At 43.6% G+C, this 19045-nt stretch overlaps 1 protein-coding gene across 11 annotated transcripts in view; it reads left to right on the top strand.

Moving 5' to 3' along the window:
* The first annotated feature begins 4972 nt into the window (after positions 1-4972).
* LOC106603804 (disks large homolog 2) overlaps positions 4973-19045 on the top strand; it is a 319358-nt gene continuing 305285 nt past the window's right edge. For all 11 annotated transcript variants that reach the window (XM_082974733.1, XM_082974735.1, XM_082974732.1 and 8 more), the window contains exons 1-2: positions 4973-6381; positions 7821-7952. In XM_082974733.1, the coding sequence (XP_082830859.1) occupies positions 6363-6381; positions 7821-7952 (151 nt within the window). In that variant the 5' untranslated portion in view covers positions 4973-6362. The remainder of the gene's footprint in view (positions 6382-7820; positions 7953-19045) is intronic.

The raw sequence follows: 19045 nt of genomic DNA, 5'->3' as shown, positions 1-19045 counted from the left end.
TGGACTAAGTCTAGCAAACTTTACTCTTTGTAAATGTTTTTTTTTAAATTGCGTTTAGAGGGAGTGCAAAGGCAAATTGTAACGCCCTGGCCATAGAGAGGGTTTTTTTGTTCTTTATTTTGGTTAGGCCAGGGTGTTACATTGGGTGGGCGTTCTATGTTCCTTTCTCTATGTTTTTGTATTTCTTTGTTTTGGGCCGTGTGTGGCTCCCAATCAGGCACAGCTGAAGCTCGTTGTTGCTGATTGGGAGTCACACATAAGGAGCATGTTTTTCCTTTGGGTTTTGTGGGTAATTGTTTCTGTTTTGAGTATTTTCCTAACAGGACTGTTTGCTGTCGTTTTTTTGTTCATTTTTGTAGTGTTCTCTTGTTTTTTGAATTAAAATTCTAATGATGAACACATCCTCTGCTGCACCTTGGTCCCCTCTTCCAGACAGCCGTTACAGAATTACCCACCAACAACGGACCAAGCAGCAGAGGAAGGAGCAGCACAAGGAGAGGCACCAGGAGAAAAGCTATCTGGAGTCATGGACTTGGGAGGAAATCCTGGACGGGAAAGGACCATGGGCTCAAGCTGGGGATTGTCGCCGCCCGCAGTGGGAGATCGAGGCGGCGAGAGCTGAGAGGCGCTGGTATGAGGAAAGGGAGCGCAACGGACACGGGAGGCAGCCCCCCATTTTTTTGGGGGGGGGGGGCACACGGGGAGATTGGCGGAGTCAGGTGGTAGACCTGAGCCAACTCCCAGTGCTTACCGGAAGCAGCGTGGTACTGGTAAGACACCGTGTTATGCTGTGGAGCGCACGGTGTCCCCAGTGCGTGTTCAAAGCCCGGTGCGCTACATACCAGCCCCCCGCAAGTGCCATGCGAGTGCAGGCATCGAGCCAGGGCGGATGGTGCGAGCTCAGCGCGTCTGGTCTCCAGTGCGCCTCCTCGGTCCAGGTTATCCTGCGCCGGTGTTGCGCACTGTCTCCAGAGCGCTGGGAGGGTCCAGTTCGCCCAATGCCTGCTCTCCGCCCGTGCCGGGCCAAAGTGGGCATTCAGCCTGGAGTGTGGGTAAAGAGTGTCCGTACCAGAACTCCAGTGCTCCCCCACAGCCCGGTTTATCCTGTGCCTCCTCCTCGGACCAGGCCTTCAGTGGGTCTCCCCATCCTGGTCAGTCCTGTGCCTGCTCCACGGACCAGGTCTCCAGTGGGTCTCCCCATCCTGGTCCATCCTGTGCCACCTCCCAGGACCAGGCCTTCAGTGGGTCTCCCCATCCTGGTCAGTCCTGTGCCTGCTCCACGGACCAGGTCTCCAGTGGGTCTCCCCATCCTGGTCCGTCCTGTACCACCTCCCAGGACTAGGCCTCCAGTGGGTCTCCCCATCCTGGTCCGTCCTGTGCCACCTCCCAGGACTAGGCCTCCAGTGGGTCTCGCCAGTCCGGAGCCGCCAGAGCCGCCCGCCTGTCCGGAGCCGCCAGAGCCACCCACCTGTCCAGAGCAGTCAGAGCCGCCCGCCAGCCCGGTGAGTCCTGTGCCTACGCCTAGGGCCAGGCCTCTCATGTCTCCCCAGCCTGGTGAGTCCTGTGCCTGTGCCCAGGGCCAGGCCTCCATAATGTCTCCCCAGCCTGGTGAATCCTGGGCCAGAGCCGCCCGCCAGCCCGGAGCCGCCAGAGCCGCCCGCCAGACTGGTGAGTCCTGTGCCTGCGCCCAGGGCCAGGCCTCCTTCATATCTCCCCAGCCTGGTGAATCCTGGGTCAGTGCCGCCGGAGCCGCCAGGGACGCCCACCAGCCGGGCGCCGCCAGGAACGCCCGCCAGCCGGGCGCCGCCAGGGACGCCCGCCAGCCGGGCGCAGCCAGGGACGCCCGCCAGCCGGGCGCAGCCAGGGACGCCCGCCAGCCGGGCGCAGCCAGGGACGCCCGCCAGCCGGGCGCAGCCAGGGACGCCCGCCAGCCGGGCGCAGCCAGGGACGCCCGCCAGCCGGGCGCAGCCAGGGTCGCCCGCCAGCCGGGCGCAGCCAGGGTCGCCCGCCAGCCGGGCGCAACCAGGGTCGCCCGCCAGCCGGGCGCAACCATCACCGCCCGCCAGCCGGGCGCAACCAGGGTCGCCCGCCAGCCGGGCGCAACCATCACCGCCCGCCAGCCGGGCGCAACCAGGGTCGCCCGCCAGCCGGGCGCAACCAGGGTCGCCCGCCAGCCGGGCGCAACCAGGGTCGCCCGCCAGCCGGGCGCAACCATCGCCGCCCGCCAGCCGGGCGCAACCATCGCCGCCCGCCAGCCGGGCGCAGCCATCGCCGCCCGCCAGCCGGGCGCAACCAGGGTCGCCCGCCAGCCGGGTGCAACCATCACCGCCCGCCAGCCGGGCGCAACCAGGGTCGCCCGCCAGCCGGGCGCAGCCATCGCCGCCCGCCAGCCCTTCGGCGCGGCCAGGTGCGCCACCTAAGAGGGCGACGCCAAGGGTGGAGCAGAGGCCACGTCCCGCACCTGAGCCGCCGCCGTAAGAAGGCCCACCCGGACCCTCCCCTTCAGAGTCAGGTTTTGCGGCCGGAGTCCGCACCTTTGGGGGAGGGTACTGTAACGCCCTGGCCATAGAGAGGGTTTTTTTGTTCTTTATTTTGGTTAGGCCAGGGTGTTACATTGGGTGGGCGTTCTATGTTCCTTTCTCTATGTTTTTGTATTTCTTTGTTTTGGGCCATGTGTGGCTCCCAATCAGGCACAGCTGAAGCTCGTTGTTGCTTATTGGGAGTCACACATAAGAAGCATGTTTTTCCTTTGGGTTTTGTGGGTAATTGTTTCTGTTTTGAGTATTTTCCTAACAGGACTGTTTGCTGTCATTTTTGTTAATTTTTGTAGTGTTCTCTTGTTTTTTTAATTAAAATTCTAATGATGAACACATCCTCTGCTGCACCTTGGTCCCCTCTTCCAGACAGCCGTTACACAAATTTAGTTATTGTACATATGCACTTCACAGAGTAGACGTTCCCTAACAGAAATATGCATATGCATGCTAGAATGCACCAATAGGGTCTCGCTAGCTCGTGCTTGGCTCTGACCACTATGACTAATTTGTTCCCATTGGAAATGACAGACTGGTCTATCTTGGTTTAGTTATACAAATCTTTGATACTGTATTTTCAACCTGACTTCCGTTTCCCATGAAAAACGGAAGTAGGAACTGGTCAGGTGTCTTTTTACGCCTACTTGGTTAGGTTACGCAGCGTTCAAAACAACTCCGAAATCTCAGACTTCTGACTTCAGTGCGTTCAAAACAACTGGGAATTCTGAGAAAAAAATGAGCCTCGGACTCTTTCTAGAGCTCCGACTTTCCGACCTGAAGATCACTTATGTCATGATTTGACCTTGTATTTTTCAGAGTTCCCAGTTGTTTTGAACGGGGCATTAGGATAAAATAAACACGTAAAACTCGGTCCGCTACATACTGAGTTGGGTTCAGTTCCCTTAAATATTTGCTACGTTGCAGAACTATTTGTACTGAATGACTAGTTTCCCCAAAAGTTATTGAATAGACGTTTGCTCCTGTTCAGTGGGTGTGGCTCGAAGCAATAGCGATAATTAGTAATGGAGTATTGTTGTAGGCAATAACTGCGCCATGGTTTGTTGCACAAAGCCTGGGATAAAAATCAATTGCGTTTATGTAGTGTTTTTGGATAAACACCGAAAATAAGGTACGTGTTAAACACAGGCTTAGATCTTAAACATTTTGTTCTGAGATAATCTTCATCAGCTATAAATGTAACTTTTTGGGATTTTTTATGAATATATGTTATAAAAAAAGCACAAAGGCTTTATAATTCATAAAGGTCATGTTAACTGAGTGCTATTGTCTCATAAAACAAAATGTATAAACTCTTCTAAGCCTGTGTTAACCTCAGACCTTATTTTCTGCGTTTATTCCAAAACCTTATTCTTTCCCCATTCATTTTTTCACATAGGGATGGCTGAACGAACCAGTGGTTACTCATTTCCGGGTTTTAGGACTACAAGCTGGCAAGCTCTATGAGTGACGTATTTAAAAGACAGTGGCCATGCTGACAGCGTTCCCCAACCCACAACCTCCTCGTTTTTCAGCAGCACCGTTTCCGTTCAATTGAACATTCCAGAACGTACTGAACGCAGCCCAGGTTAATTTACAAAAGCGGAAGTCTCTCTTTCCATTTGGTCAGTACTATCAGGAACCCTAGGGACGTCCATACTCTTTGTTTTGTTTTTTATATTTATTTTTTACTTTTATTAACAAGAAATCAATACAGAAAGTATATGGGGGAACACAAGTATATATAAATCATACACGAAGGACAATTGGGCTAGGGGGTAGAATATCACATTACACAAGGACACTTATAATTCTAACAGCTTTTTTACTCGTAGAGTATTTAATCGTCTTAAAATATAGTTACATTTTTTTGTAAGGGACGTCCATACTCTAAACCCTAACCTTTACCTAATAATAACCCTACCTTAACCATTTTACATTTCAACTACATTAGGGTATCGACGTCCCAAGGATCCCCGATACCACGGAGTACGAACGCTTTCAGTCTCACCTGAAAACCGGCACATCTGGCTGTTGGGGACTCAGAGGCAAGTAAGCCCGAGCATGGACAAAAACTCGACATGCCATTGGATGTAATGTTTTGTCAATCAAGGGGTAGTAACCAACCTCGGCACTGCTAAGGTAAAACCATAGAGATATATAAGGACTAATCTATGCCGTTATAGTGTCTGACAGCATGGGCAGCGCCATTGAGCCAATCGCCATTGTCAAGTAGTAATTTTTCTTCTTCCCGATTGGCTGATCCCTCCTGATGACCCAGTTGGACGTGACTCCACCAGGGTCACCAGGAAGGATCAGCCAATGAAGTTGTTAGTCCCACCCTGTTGACTACATTAAAATGGTGGAAACCTTCAACGACGCTGCCCATGCTATTAGGGCCTTTTAGCCACTAGAGGCCTCTATTATTCTCTATTGGTAAAACTGGTACTGATGCTGCTGCTTTCTACTTCGTGGGTGTAGACTTGGGAATCAAAAACGTGGTGATGTGACAGCTGCCAAGGAACAGGGAAAAAAAGAGGACGAGGAAGTTCCAGATATTTCGCAAAGAATATATGAAATGTGTAAAGTAGACGGGGTTATTGCAAAGCCATGCGTTTTACGGCACGATCAGACAGGCAGGTATTTTCCAACAGACAGTCAGGAGAGAATCTGCTCACTGGAATTAGGTTATCGTTAGCCAAACGCTCTGTCAACTTCCATTTTCACTGCCCAGGTTTTCGTTTTAAGTAGCCTAGCTGGTTAAGCTATTATGATGCATGTGTTTGCGAGTATTGGGTTAATTTCAGTTTGTGAATAGTTGAATAGACTTATTTCAAAATAATGTGATGTAGGCTAAACGAAAGAGAGATGACGGAGAATCACACAGCTACATAACCTTAGCTAACTGAGTTATTGGATGGAGAATATCAATTTTATTCGTTGTGGTATGTCTTGGAATAAATGTTGGCCAGCAAATGTTATGTATTTTGATAGCTAGTTATCCTAAGGCTAGGCTACTTAGCCGCAGACCTGGTTCGTTTAGCCAACTGGGCCATCCCAAATGCATAGAAAAAAATATGAAGCTATGAGGAATTGCTGCCAGGTGTGTACCCTAATTAAACTTGCTGTGCTGTTAAGTTACAAATAGGCTATACCCCTGCTCATGTCATCATATCCCATGACTTGCTGCAACGTTTTTTGCACGAGCCAAAATAGCCTTGCTTGGTTGCATATTTCACCTCGCCGGGTAACGTTACGGCGCCTTTAACATTTCTTTGGACTGCCATTAGTTTTGTGTTTTTAAATCCCCAGCTCATCACATGGGAGCGCCATTGACTCAATGCCAGCATCAAACTGCAAGGGAAGTGATAGAAACGCGGGACATCTCGCTGGGTGCTCACGAAAAGTTCCTGTCAGTTGAGGGAATTAACCTACCATTCATGCTAGGCTATAGTCCATGTCCATGACATGATATCAGGACGTTCGCGACTGCCCTGTCAGCAGCAGCACACACCAATCCGAAATACTTTGTTGAAGATGAACTGAACAAGCATACACAGCCACTTTGCAAGCATAGTTTTTGTTTGTGGCCTGTTTTGCCCTGTGCTAGTCTATTGTTTTAGACTGTAGACCACGGATTTTGCTGGAGCAAAAGCCTAAAACCTACTGCCTCTGTGTCTAAGGCTACACATGTTATAGCACAACGGACTCGCCTTTGATGGGTTTTTTTCACCACTGCCTGACACTTTTAATAATGCACTGAAGAGAACTGGGAATACGTTATGTTATTGGAGCAAGAGTAAATCACCGATACGGATCCAGCATTCAACTATGCCTGTAAGAAAAAAAGGTGAGCAGAAACGTATACTTATTGGCACAACAGTTGTCTCGCTGCCTCTATGCAGCCACAAGTGGCTCTTTATTGAGATTCAGCACTTCTAGATTTCAGCATGTAGTCTTATGTAAGTCGACCAGAATTTCCATTTGCCTTTCTCGATTTAATATGCTCCTGTAGGTAGGCTAGTGGCAAACCAAATAAAAATGGCCCCATAACTTGTAATATAATCCTAATAAAAATCTGTTGTTGCATGCACCATGGCGCTCTGGCCTATGAAACAGAACAGTCATTGATAAGTTTATTTTGGATAAGAGTTTTGCGTAAACCTTTAATAACTTTAATGAATAAGCATTAATAAGCTACACTAGGCCTACATAAATAGTGTAAGTAACGTTACTAGGCCTATTAGTAAATTATTTCTGAAAGCATTTCACGTATAATAGGTTATACAGCATTTATTCACATTTGTAGGGATTTATAATGCCATATTCAGCAAAGTAAGGCCTATCATAAGTGTAATTGAATATTGTGCATCATATTCAGTAAAGGATTGTTTTGTCCTTATTTGCAGCCTATATTGGCTGATGATTGGCATGTGGTGTAAGCAACTCCATATAAATAGATGTCTAATGAGGCTTGTCCTTGTGGCAGACATTGGTCTGTAATTGTGCAACAAGAAAGAATTACTGTCCAAATTGTTCAACTGTACAACTGTAGGCTACTGTACAATGAAAGTCATGCAAGATTTTGCAACCTCCCAGAATTTTCTGGAGTTGAGAGGTTAAAGTAAAATTCTGACTAGACAGCAGTCAGCCAGATCAATTGAACAGGAAAATCCATATATTTAAAGACCATTTTACACTCTGTTCTTGAGAATTTCTTTGACACATGAGACATAGTTTAGTGTTGACTTTCGTCTTGTCACACACTTGTCACAGCACCCCTCCTCCCCCACCCCTGAGTAAAGAGCGGCTTTGTTCCCCTGTGGTCTCCTTTGGTGACAGGGTCTGAGCTCAACGATGACTCCTCTGTCTCTGTGTGACAGTGGTGTCTCGCCCTCTGACACTCGTGCCAAGCGTACACTCGATCGATGCTCCACATTTCTGTACCGTTGCAAAACTGCCTCTCATATTAGTAGTGGAAGTGGTTGCTAATTATAAACCATACAAGTGGCCTCATCATCATTTGCACATAAACTTGTTATTTCATATATTTTCAGAATTGCTTTGCGCCTAGAGATTGTTCTTAGAATCCCTTTCACAGATGGGGATAAAATGTGGCGGAAGCTCAAGCTACTGTATATCTTTTTCAAACAAAATGCCTTTGTAAATTGGTCCGTGCTTGTCTGGTGGTTTGTGATATTTCATCACTTGTGACTATGTTAAAATTAACTTATGTGACCATATTTTGAATAGCATGCTAACTGGTCTCCAATCCGTACCCTCCTGCAGACACAGCTAGGGCCCTAGAGCTTTTGGAAGACTACTGTGCTAAACTGACGAAGCCAGAGGAACAACAGCTCAAAACTGCCATTCAGAGAGTGATGGGGGTCTTCAAAAGCAGCCTGTTCCAAGCACTGCTTGGTAAGTCAGCAGGTTATTGGAATCCATCCATTCATTGAAGAATCCATTGTTGTTTTTATTGACATAACAAAAACCAATATCCCCTCAACTGTTTAGCCATGTTCACTGTTATATTCCATTTCATAAAGTAAATGGAATTTGATAGACACACTGAATGTCTATGCTAGTGGCAAAAATGCAAGCATTTTTTGACTTAAAAGGTAGACTCAGCTAAATGACGTTGCCACAAGCAGCACCACAGATATTGAGATGAGCGAGATGCAAGACTTCACTCTCACATAGTCACACACAGTATCTGCGCATGTGCACAGGTTCACTTCACACTGCTACACTGTGGTAGCCAATGCACCAAAACATCGTTGAAGTTGAGCCTTGCGCTTCAACACTCTTAGTTGTTGCGGAAATTTACCCACTATGCTGTTTACTTTGTGCATCTACAGGTAGCTGCCAATATAATGGAAGAAATTGAGTAAATGATGGATACAAAGTATATTAAAAGCATGTGCTTCCACACAGGTGTGGTTCCTGAGTTAATTTAGCAATTAACCTCCCATCATGCTTAGGGTCATGTATAAAAACGCTTGGCAGGCCATTATTCTGGCCATTATATCTGCTATCATGGCTGTGTCTCCATAGGATGACAATGCCCCCATCCACAGGGCACGAGTGGTCACTGAATGGTTTGATGAGCATGAAAACGATGTAAACCATATGCCATGGCCGTCTCAGTCACCAGATCTCAACCCAATTGAACACTTATGGGAGATTCTGGAGCGGTGCCTGAGACAGCGTTTTCCACCACCATCAACAAAACAGCAAATTATGGACTTTCTAGTGGAAGAATGGTGTCGCATCCCTCCAATAGAATTCCATTCACTTTTAGAATCTATGCCAAGGTGCATTAAAGCTGTTCTGGCCATGGTGGCCTAACGCCCTATTAAGACACTTTATGTTGGTGTTTCCTTTATTTTGTCAGTTACGTGTACATCATATTGCTGAGTCTACCTTTAAAAGTAATAACTATTTTATAATAACCGTTTAAAGCAGCAATCACCAGTAGAAACAATAACAAAGCATTTGGCCTGCCTCTGTTTCAGCAAAAATCTGAGCAATGGGGATGGAGAAATGTAACCACTTTCAAATTCTTTGACCAACTTTTAAGGCTATATAGTGTTTGTTTACATTCACTTTGTTTACAAACATTGGAGTAAAACAAGCTTACATTTTGTGTTCTGATGTGGTATGACAGTTGAACTAAGCTCATGAGGTATTTATAAGTTATATTCTTCAAGAATCAGTGGTTACATATCATTAATTTATAAGTCCAAAAATGGATGTAGCAACTGCTGATTGCCCCTTTTAAATGGGGTCTTTGCTGAATGATAGGTCACCTAAGTCAGTACTTTTTGGCATTCACAATACTTGTCTTATCCCTAGAGGTTTGTCTATTGTCACATTTGCTTAACCTGCAGTTTGCTATGCCTGAGCAGTGGGCACATTCTGCAGGTTTAGGGATTTTATTTTTAACTCTGCTGATATTGCAGTAGGTGCTTGTGGTATTTTTCTATGTACTCTTCTTACTCTTCCCCTGTGATGTTTTTGTAATGATTCAAAATAAGCATATTGATGTGGGCTTTTTGCATATTTGATCCAACTGAATTCAAGTATTTCCTCACTGCATTATTGGAGATTGGTATAATGCATGATTCTTATTCATAATTTCAAAGTTCATGACATGGTCATTCCCCTAATAATAAAACCTGCAATCTGACCTCTCAGGTCAACTTTGAAAATGTATTGCAGACAAAGAGTTGTTCAGGCCATGCATTATTGTCCTCAAAGCCGTATCCGCCATTAGCCAGGGCAAAGCCTATGTGAAGTGAATGCTATAACCTCTGTATTATTATTATTATCTGTGACACACCGATCAGACCTTCTTGTGCTTGACTCCCTGGAATCTCTATCCTCCAATTCAGATTAATATTGTTTTGGTTTATCTGAAAATGGGCTTTCACTCTTTCTGGCACAAGCCCCCACTGGTTATCAAAAAGGAAACAATGATACAACAATGATATGGAGAGAGGAAATATCACATTTATTAAAATGCATATTCACTTTTTTTTTCTCTAAACCTAAGATTAAATGTTGTTTGAATATCTAACATGAATATACCACTCAGTGCCTTTTTGCCAACTTCCCCTTTGAAGCTTGAGGATTGGCAGACAGCAATGAATAATAAACAGACTTGTTTCAGGTAGATTTGACAAAAATGACAATGTTTATTGATCCCCACAGTCATTGTACTAACATGAGCTGTAGCAGTAGACACATTTATGGTAATGTGTAAGACTTTTATTGTGACATCTGTTATTATGGCGTAGCTACCCGGCTCTCACACAGCCCGACCGCGCACATCTACAGAATTCCCAACGCGCCTCGGTGTACGCTTCCTCTATTCATTCAAATGTGTTCACAGTTGTAGAAATTGTTTGAGCCACGCTGAGGATTAGAAAAGTATGAAAGCCAACCGTCCAATATTCATATCTATAACACTGCTGTGCGTACGCATACACGTTTTGGACTCTGATAGGCGCTTAAGGTTGATGATAAGAATGATCCACAGACACTGTGACTTCATTTGTAGACTCAAAAGTTTATCAGACTGCTACACAATTTATTAGAGGAAACAGTAAAAAAACAACACCTAAAATCACTCTAAACTGAACAATCCCTGTTATTCTGAACCAGAATTACAGATGTACTTTTTAAAAAATCACATTGTCACACAGCAAGAAAAACACAGCAGCAGTTCTTGACTTTCATAGTTATCATTGGAACATTTGAGTAGATCAGTGGAAAATGGAACGAGATTGTTTTTTAAAATATCCCTTTATGACAATGGCCCCTGTGGTTGTCAGATCAAGTTTGAGGTTCTGTGGGACTGTTACCACCATTCCAAATTGCATCAGATCAAGCTCATTTCTAGCCATTGGTAATTGCTATTCACTCTACATCCAACAATTAGACTTGACAATATAACTGTTTTTTTTTTACACCTTTATTTAACTAGGCAAGTCAGTTAAGAACACATTCTTATCTTACTTTGATGACAGATTTATGAGGAGGGGTCCTTGCTTTGCTCGTAGGGGTTGTCACCATGCTCCTTTCCTAGCTAGCACATAACGTTCTGAGAAACATATGTTTCTTAGAGCTTGGTGAGAGTATGGTTGTCCTATGGTTATTTTTCATACAACCTTCCCACAACGTTCTGGGAATGGTACAGGATAGTTGCTTGGCTTTTGGAACTTCACAAAATAATGTTATTTTCTGGGTATTTCATGACTTTAACAGAACATTTTCTAAACGTTCAAACGTGGTTACATTTGATAAATGTTTTGATAATATTCTAGGAACGTTCTCCAACTGGTTTGCCATTGGGAATGTTCTCAAATAGTTCAGAGAACGTTCAGAAACAACAGTCTCCTGTGGAAATTTCAATACTCTTCATAACGTTTCCACCAGCTTTCCTCATGGTTCTGTTTAAATTCATCTTAAGAACTTTCCATAAAAACCACAAGAAAAATTAAGTAACATTAAGAGAATGTTATTTAAAAACATATATTTAGTTCTCAGCATCAACAAGACAATCTCTAACCTCTAAGCACAGAAAAAATAAATAAAAAATGTATGAAATGTATGCATTCACTACTGTAAGTCGCTCTGGATAAGAGCGTCTGCTAAATGACTAAAATGTAAATGTAAATGTCTAATCTCTAACCTCTTGTTAAGTGTGTTAGATTCACCCACTAATTGGCCATACCTGATCTTTTTATATATATATATATATATATATATATATATATATATATATATATATATATATATATATATATATATATATATATATATATATATTTTTTTTTTTATTTCACCTTTATTTAACCTCTCTGGGCTAGGCGGGACGAAATCGTCCCACGTACGCAACAGCCAGTGTAATCCCGTGGCGCGATTTTCAAATACCTTAGAAATGCTATTACTTCAATTTCTCAAACATATGACTATTTTACATCATTTTAAAGACAAGACTCTCGTTAATCTAACCACACTGTCCGATTTCAAAAAGGCTTTACAACGAAAGCAAAACATTAGATTATGTCAGCAGAGCACGCAGCCAGAAATAATCAGACACCCATTTTTCAAGCTAGCATATAATGTCACATAAACCCAAACCACAGCTAAATGCAGCACTAACCTTTGATGATCTTCATCAGATGACAACCCTAGGACATTATGTTATACAATACATGCATGTTTTGTTCAATCAAGTTCATATTTATATCAAAAAACAGCTTTTTACATTAGCATGTGACGTTCAGAACTAGCATACCCCCCGCAAACCTCCGGTGAATTTACTAAATTACTCACGATAAATGTTCACAAAAAACATAAATTATTTTAAGAATTATAGATACAGAACTCCTTTGTGCAATCGAGGTGTCCGATTTTAAAATAGCTTTTCGGTGAAAGCACATTTTGCAATATTCTGAGTACATAGCCCAGCCATCACGGCTAGCTATTTAGACACCCACCAAGTTTAGCCTTGACCAAACTCCGATTTACTATTACAAAAGTTTGATTACCTTTGATGTTCTTCGTCAGAATGCACTCCCAGGACTGCTACTTCAATAACAAATGTTGGTTTGGTCCAAAATAATCCATCGTTATATCCAAATAGCGGGGTTTTGTTCGTGCGTTCAAGACACTATCCGAAGTGTAAATAAGGGTCACGAGCATGGCGCAATTCGTGACAAAAAAATTCTAAATATTCCATTACCGTACTTCGAAGCATGTCAACCGCTGTTTAAAATCCATTTTTATGCCATTTGTCTCGTAAAAAAGCGATAATATTCCGACCGGGAATCTGCGTTTAGGTAAACAGAGGAAAGAAAACAAAGCATTCGGTCGACGCGTGCATGCGCCTGAGTCTCACAGTACTGTAACCAGCCACTATCCAAACGCGCTACTTTTTTTCAACCAGAGCCTGCAAAGCCACGATTCAGCTTTTTGCCGCCTTCTGAGAGCCCATGGGAGCCGTAGGAAGTGTCACGTAACAGCAGAGATACTCTGTAATGGATAGAGATGCCCTAGAAGGAGAACAAATTGTCAGACAGGGCACTTCCTGTATAGAATCTTCTTAGGTTTTGGCCTGCCATATGAGTTCTGTTATACTCACAGACACCATTCAAACAGTTTTAGAAACTTTAGGGTGGTTTCTATCCAAAGCCAATAATTATATGCATATTCTAGTTACTGGGCAGGAGTAGTAACCAGATTAAATCGGGTACGTTTTTTATCCAGCCGTGTCAATACTGCCCCCTAGCCCTGACAGGTTAACTAGGAAGGCCAGTTGAGAACAAGTTGTCATTTACAACTGCGACCTCTCCAAGATAACTAGGCAAGTCAGTTAAGACTTGGGGGGGGGGGAGTTGTTTGCTGGGGTAGGGGTAGCCAGGTGGAAAGCATGGCCAGCCATAGTAAAATGCTTTTTAGAATTCTCGATTATCGTAGATTTATCTGGTGGTGACATTGTTTCCTAGCCTCAGTGCAGTGGGCAGCTGGGAGGAGGTGCTCTTATTCTCCATGTACTTTACAGTGTCCCAAACCTTTTTGGAATTAGTGCTACAGGATCCAAATTTCTGTTTGAAAAAGCTAGCTTTTGCTTTCCTGATTGACTGTGTACATTGGTTCCAGACTTCCCTAAAAAGCTGCATATCGCAGGGGCTATTCCATGCTAATGCAGTAAACCACAGGATGTTTTTGTGCTGGTCAAGGGAAGTCAAGTCAAGAGTGAATCAGGGGCTGTATCTGTTCTTAGTTCTACATTTTATGAATGGGGCATGCTTATTTAAGATGGTGAGGAAAGCACTTTTAAAGAACAACCAGGCATCCTCTACTGACAGGATGAGGTCAATATCTGTCCAGGATACCCGGGCCAGGTCGATTAGAAAGGCCTGCTCGCTGAAGTATTTTATGGAGCGTTTGACAGTGATGATGGGTGGTCTGGGTGATGATGGGTGGTTTGACCGCGGACCCATTACGGATGCTGGCAGTGATCGCTGAGATCCTGGTTGAAGACAGTAGAGGTGTATTTGGAGGGCAAATTGGTAGGATGATATCGATGAAGGTGCCTATGTTTACGGATTTAGGGTTGTACCTGGTAGGTTCCTTGATAATTTGTGTGAGATTGAGGGCATCTAGTTTAGATTGTAGGACGAACCGGGGTGTTAAGCATATCCCAATTTAAGTCACTTAACAGTACGAACTCTGAAGATAGATGGGGGGCAATCAATTCACATATGGTGTCCAGGGCACAGCTGGGGGCTGAGGGGAGTCTATAACAAGCGGCAACATTGAGACTTGTTTCTGGAAAGGTGGATTTTTAAAAGTAGAAGCTCGAACTGTTTGGGCACAGACCTGGACAGTAGGACAGAACTCTGCAGGCTATCTCTGCAGTAGATTGCAACTCCGCCCCCTTTGGCAGTTCTATCTTGACGGAAAATGTTGTAGTTGGGGATGGAAATTTCAGATTTTTTGGTGGCCTTCCTAAACCAGGATTCAGACATGGCTAGGACATCAGGGTTGGCGTAGTGTTCTAAAGCAGTGAATAAAAAAAACTTAGGGAGGAGGGCTTCTGATGTTAACATGCATGAAACCAAGGCGTTTACGGTTACAGAAGTCAGTAAATGAGAGCACCTGGGGAATGGGTGTAGTACTGGGGGCTACAGGGCCTGGGTTAACCTCTACATCACCAGAGGAACAGAGGTGGAGTAGGATAAGGGTACGGCTAAAGGCTAAAAGAACTGGTCGAACAGAGAATAAAAGGAGCAGATTTCTGGGCGTGGTGGAATAGATTCAGGGCATGGTGTACAGACAAGGTATGGTAGGATGTGAGTACAGTGGACCTCGGCATTGAGTGACGATGAGAGAGGTTGCGTCTCTGTGGGCATCAGTTAATCCAGGTGAGGTTTCCGCATGCGTGGGGGGTGGGACAAAAGAGCTATCTAAGGCATGTGGGACTGAGGGCTCTACAGTGAAATAAAACGAGTGGGACTGAGGGCTCTACAGTGAAATAAAACGATAAGAACTAACCGAGACAACAGTAGACAAGGCATATTGACATTAGAGATAGGCATAGAACAATCACAGGTATTGGTCGGGAGAGCTAAGACAACAACGGTAAATGGCGATGAATGGGCAGAGAGGGTCAGTTAGGTACACATACAGGACCTGCGTTCGAGGCTGGGGCCGACAGATAAACAAAAAGAGGTACAGTGTTAATGAACAGTCCAACAGGCATCAGCTGTGTAGCCAAGTGATCATAGGGTCCAATGAGCAGCAATAGGTGAGTCAGGGAGCCGTTCGGTAGTTTCTACTACGCTAGGTGAGCGGGAGACACGGCGTTCAGAAAGCTAGCGGGCCGTGGCTAGCAGATGGGTCTTCGTCGACATTGCATCAGAAAAGCCTGTTGAAACCACATGGAAAGATTTACATCGGCAGACCAATCGTGATGGATCGGCGAGGCTCCATGTCGACAATAAAGGGACCAGGCCAAATGGCAAAAGAGATATTGTAGCCCAAGAATTAGCTGAGATGGGCCTAGCTCGACTCTAGCTCAAGGCTAACAGGTGCTTGTTTCGGGACATAGCCACTCGGTTGCAGCTAGCTAGCTGCAATGATCCAGTGTAATGGTCCAGAGCTTACAGCAGGAATCCGGTGATGTGTTAGAGAAGAGCAGTTCGATATGCTCTGGGTTGATATCGCGCTGTGCAGAGTGGCAGGTATTATCCGAGCTAAAGGTGAAGATCACTAGCAATGGCTAACAATAGCTAATAGCTCGTAGCTAGTTAGCTGGCTTGCTGCTGATGGAGGATCCAGTTGTAAGGTATAAAAAGAGCAGATTCGTACCACATTGGGTGAGGCGGGTTGCAGGAAAGTATATTTAGCTCGTAGCTGGAAAGTGAGATTAAAATATATTATATTTTCGAGGGGAAAAAAGTGAAAAACAGATATATACACGGGACAAGACAAACACACATCCGACTGCTACGCCATCTTTTTTAGCAGTTCACTCAATCTTAAGCCTGATTTAACATTCAACTGTCTTACCCTTCACTAATGTGTTCTCGCTCTGTCGCTTTAGCAACAAAATTGACATGCGTGCAACCATGGGGCAAAACAGATGAGGTTGGCTTAGATTGTTGACAACTTGTAAGCTATATTTCGTCTCCAATATTTATTGGAAACAAATATATTTGCACAATGACCACTTGTTGTCTCAAATACATTGTTACAGTTGTTGGTTAGCTAGCTAGTGAATTTTAGCCATATTTGCGTTGACGTCAAAACACATCAATAACATGAAACACTTACGATTCCCCACATGGCAGTTTGTCATTCTTACTAGCAATCTGGCCATCCAGAACCAAGACAGGCTGACTTTTTTATTTATTTACCTTTATTTAACTAGGCAAGTCAGTTAAGAACAAATTCTTATTTTCAATGACGGCCTAGTGGGTTAACTGCTTTGCTCAGGGGCAGAACAACAGATTTGTAACTTGTCAGCGCGGGGATTTGAACTTGCAACCTTTCGGTTACTAGTCTAACACGCTAACCACTAGGCTGCCCCGACTTCTGCCACATGGAAGCGCACACATCGTTTTCGTGACGTTGTCAGTCAACACATCAATGTAGCTAGATACACACACACACACACACACACACAATCTACTCCTGCAAATACAACAACCGTTTCTGTGTTTTCTGAGCTGCATCTCTCGCCCTCTTTCTCAAGAAGAAATTCCATATGTCCATCTTCTATAAATCGGAAAAAACGTTAACTCAGCTTTGTTTTTTCAAAAGATTGCTAGCTAATTGAGCTGACATTACCAAAAGTAGCTGACGTTGAGTTAGCCTTAAATTAGCTAACTAGCTTTATTAGCAATTTTTTGCATATTTGGATAGTACTTGATTAGACAGTAATTGGTTAGTTAGTGATATTTGTCGGGTGCTGAACGGAGTTCCAGCAGTTGGATTCAGTGTCTAGATAGCTAATCAATTACTGTCTACATCCTGCTCATAAAATGTACTAGGTAGCTAATGTTAACAACGCTGCTAGCTAGACTGGGTAGCCCCTAACGTAAGTTAGCTAACTTAACGTTATCTGTCAGTGCAGCTTTTGAGTCAACATGTTGAAATGTAAGTTACTCCAATCTGGTTTACTGTGAGGTCAATAACTCTGAATAACATCATAATGGGCTAACAAAATGTGCTATAGTAGTAGCAACCTAACAAAGTTTACCTCCGTTCTTCTCATCTTTGCGCTCTCTCCCTCAGAGAATGAGCAGTCTGTGCATGCCAAAATATAATTTCTTTGGACGAATCAAAAATAACTTTGGAAAACCACACTTTTAGGCAGCACTGGTATTCATTGCAGTGTGTGAAGCAGTGTAGCCCTGTTTGTTTTACATCATCCCAGTAGGACAAAAGACTTGGGGCTGATACAAACTCATTCGAGGCCCGAAGCCTGGTTCTGCTATCGTCAATGGTGACTGGCCATTACTGCTTATCACTTATTAACCATGTTTTTACATTACTTTAATACAATATTTCAGTTGTTGTGTATATTACATTTGTTTTATTTCATTACTTTATTTCATTCCAAGTCATTTCATCTCTTAGAACTGCTGCCTATTATGTCTCACCAAATCACTATTTTGTTGTTGTTCCAAGTAAATAAGGCATCATTTTATGACTGCTGAATACCACCTGTCAGTCACTAAGATCAGTGTTTCCCAAACTTGGTCCTGGGGCCCTCCCTGGGTGCACATTTAGGTTTTGGCCCTAGCACTACACAGATGATTCAAATAATAAAAGCTGGATGATGAGTTGGTTATTTGAATCAGCTCTGTAGTGCTAGAGTTTGGGAAACCCTGACTTAGATGATGTATTTTCAGGTAGAGATACCTCGCGAAGAAACAGCTGCTCTCTATATCGCTTCACGATCACGCATTCTTCTCTCTTCCGTAGTAGGCGTAAAGAAACACAGGCTGGACAAGTAGATGCGCAATAGATTATGGCCATTGTAGTTAATTCTATGCGCTAAACTATGTAGAATATTGCACAGTTCAGGCTGGATCAGCTTTATCTCCAGAGAAAATGCAATATGTGTGTTAAGCTCACAGAAAAAAATAGAACCAAATAATGTGGGTCAATTATTTGTTTAAAAAATGAAAAATAACAAATGTTGGTTAATCGCTTAGCACTGCTGTCTTGTAGTTTGAAATGTAATTAACAAGGCCTATTTGCCTAACGGCTTCCATATTATTACAACACTTTAAAGGTTGGCCAACTATCAAGCGGAAGTATATCGTTATGATTTTGTGGCCTTTTGGGGTATCGTCACTCGCCCACACCAGTAGTAGCCATTAAACAAACATAAGGATAGGGAGACTGTGTAAATTGTTGTTTAAAAAACACTGTGGCAGAGATATATGCTCTCATGAACAATCCTGTACAATAATGTTGATTTATATTACAAGATGAATCAAAGTCAGATGAGAAGTTGTAATATTCTCAATGCCTTATGTAGCTTTCACATTGCCAAGTTTGGTTAGTAGCCTTTAAAATGTAAAAATGTAATCTTTTACTATGTGCTTTTCGAATACTACAGATTAATTTGATCACCTTGTTGCGTGAGAACTTTCCTGCGATGCAGGAAATGTAAAACTGAAGTTTGTAATTTACACTTTTACCCTTACAAAAAATGTATTAACTCCTACAAAATTGTACATTAATTATAATCCAAATAATACTTCACATTTCCTGTTGCTGCAGGATTATTTTCCAGCTGTATTGCCTAGCAACAGATGTTATATAGGAGCACAACCATATCTTGCGCTGATTCACTTCCATGCGTTGAGATTCTTGTGCAATGCTGATTCATGGGTAATTATTGGAATGCAATGAACTTCTGTATATGTAGGTACACTAACTATGGTGATTCTCATGCTGAAATACAGAAGAACAACACAGCC

The sequence above is a fragment of the Salmo salar genome, chromosome 04, assembly GCF_965601325.2.
Source record: "Salmo salar chromosome 04, fSalSal1, whole genome shotgun sequence".
In the NCBI taxonomy this organism is placed as follows: domain Eukaryota; kingdom Metazoa; phylum Chordata; class Actinopteri; order Salmoniformes; family Salmonidae; genus Salmo; species Salmo salar.
This window is presented reverse-complemented; position numbering and strand designations above follow the sequence as displayed.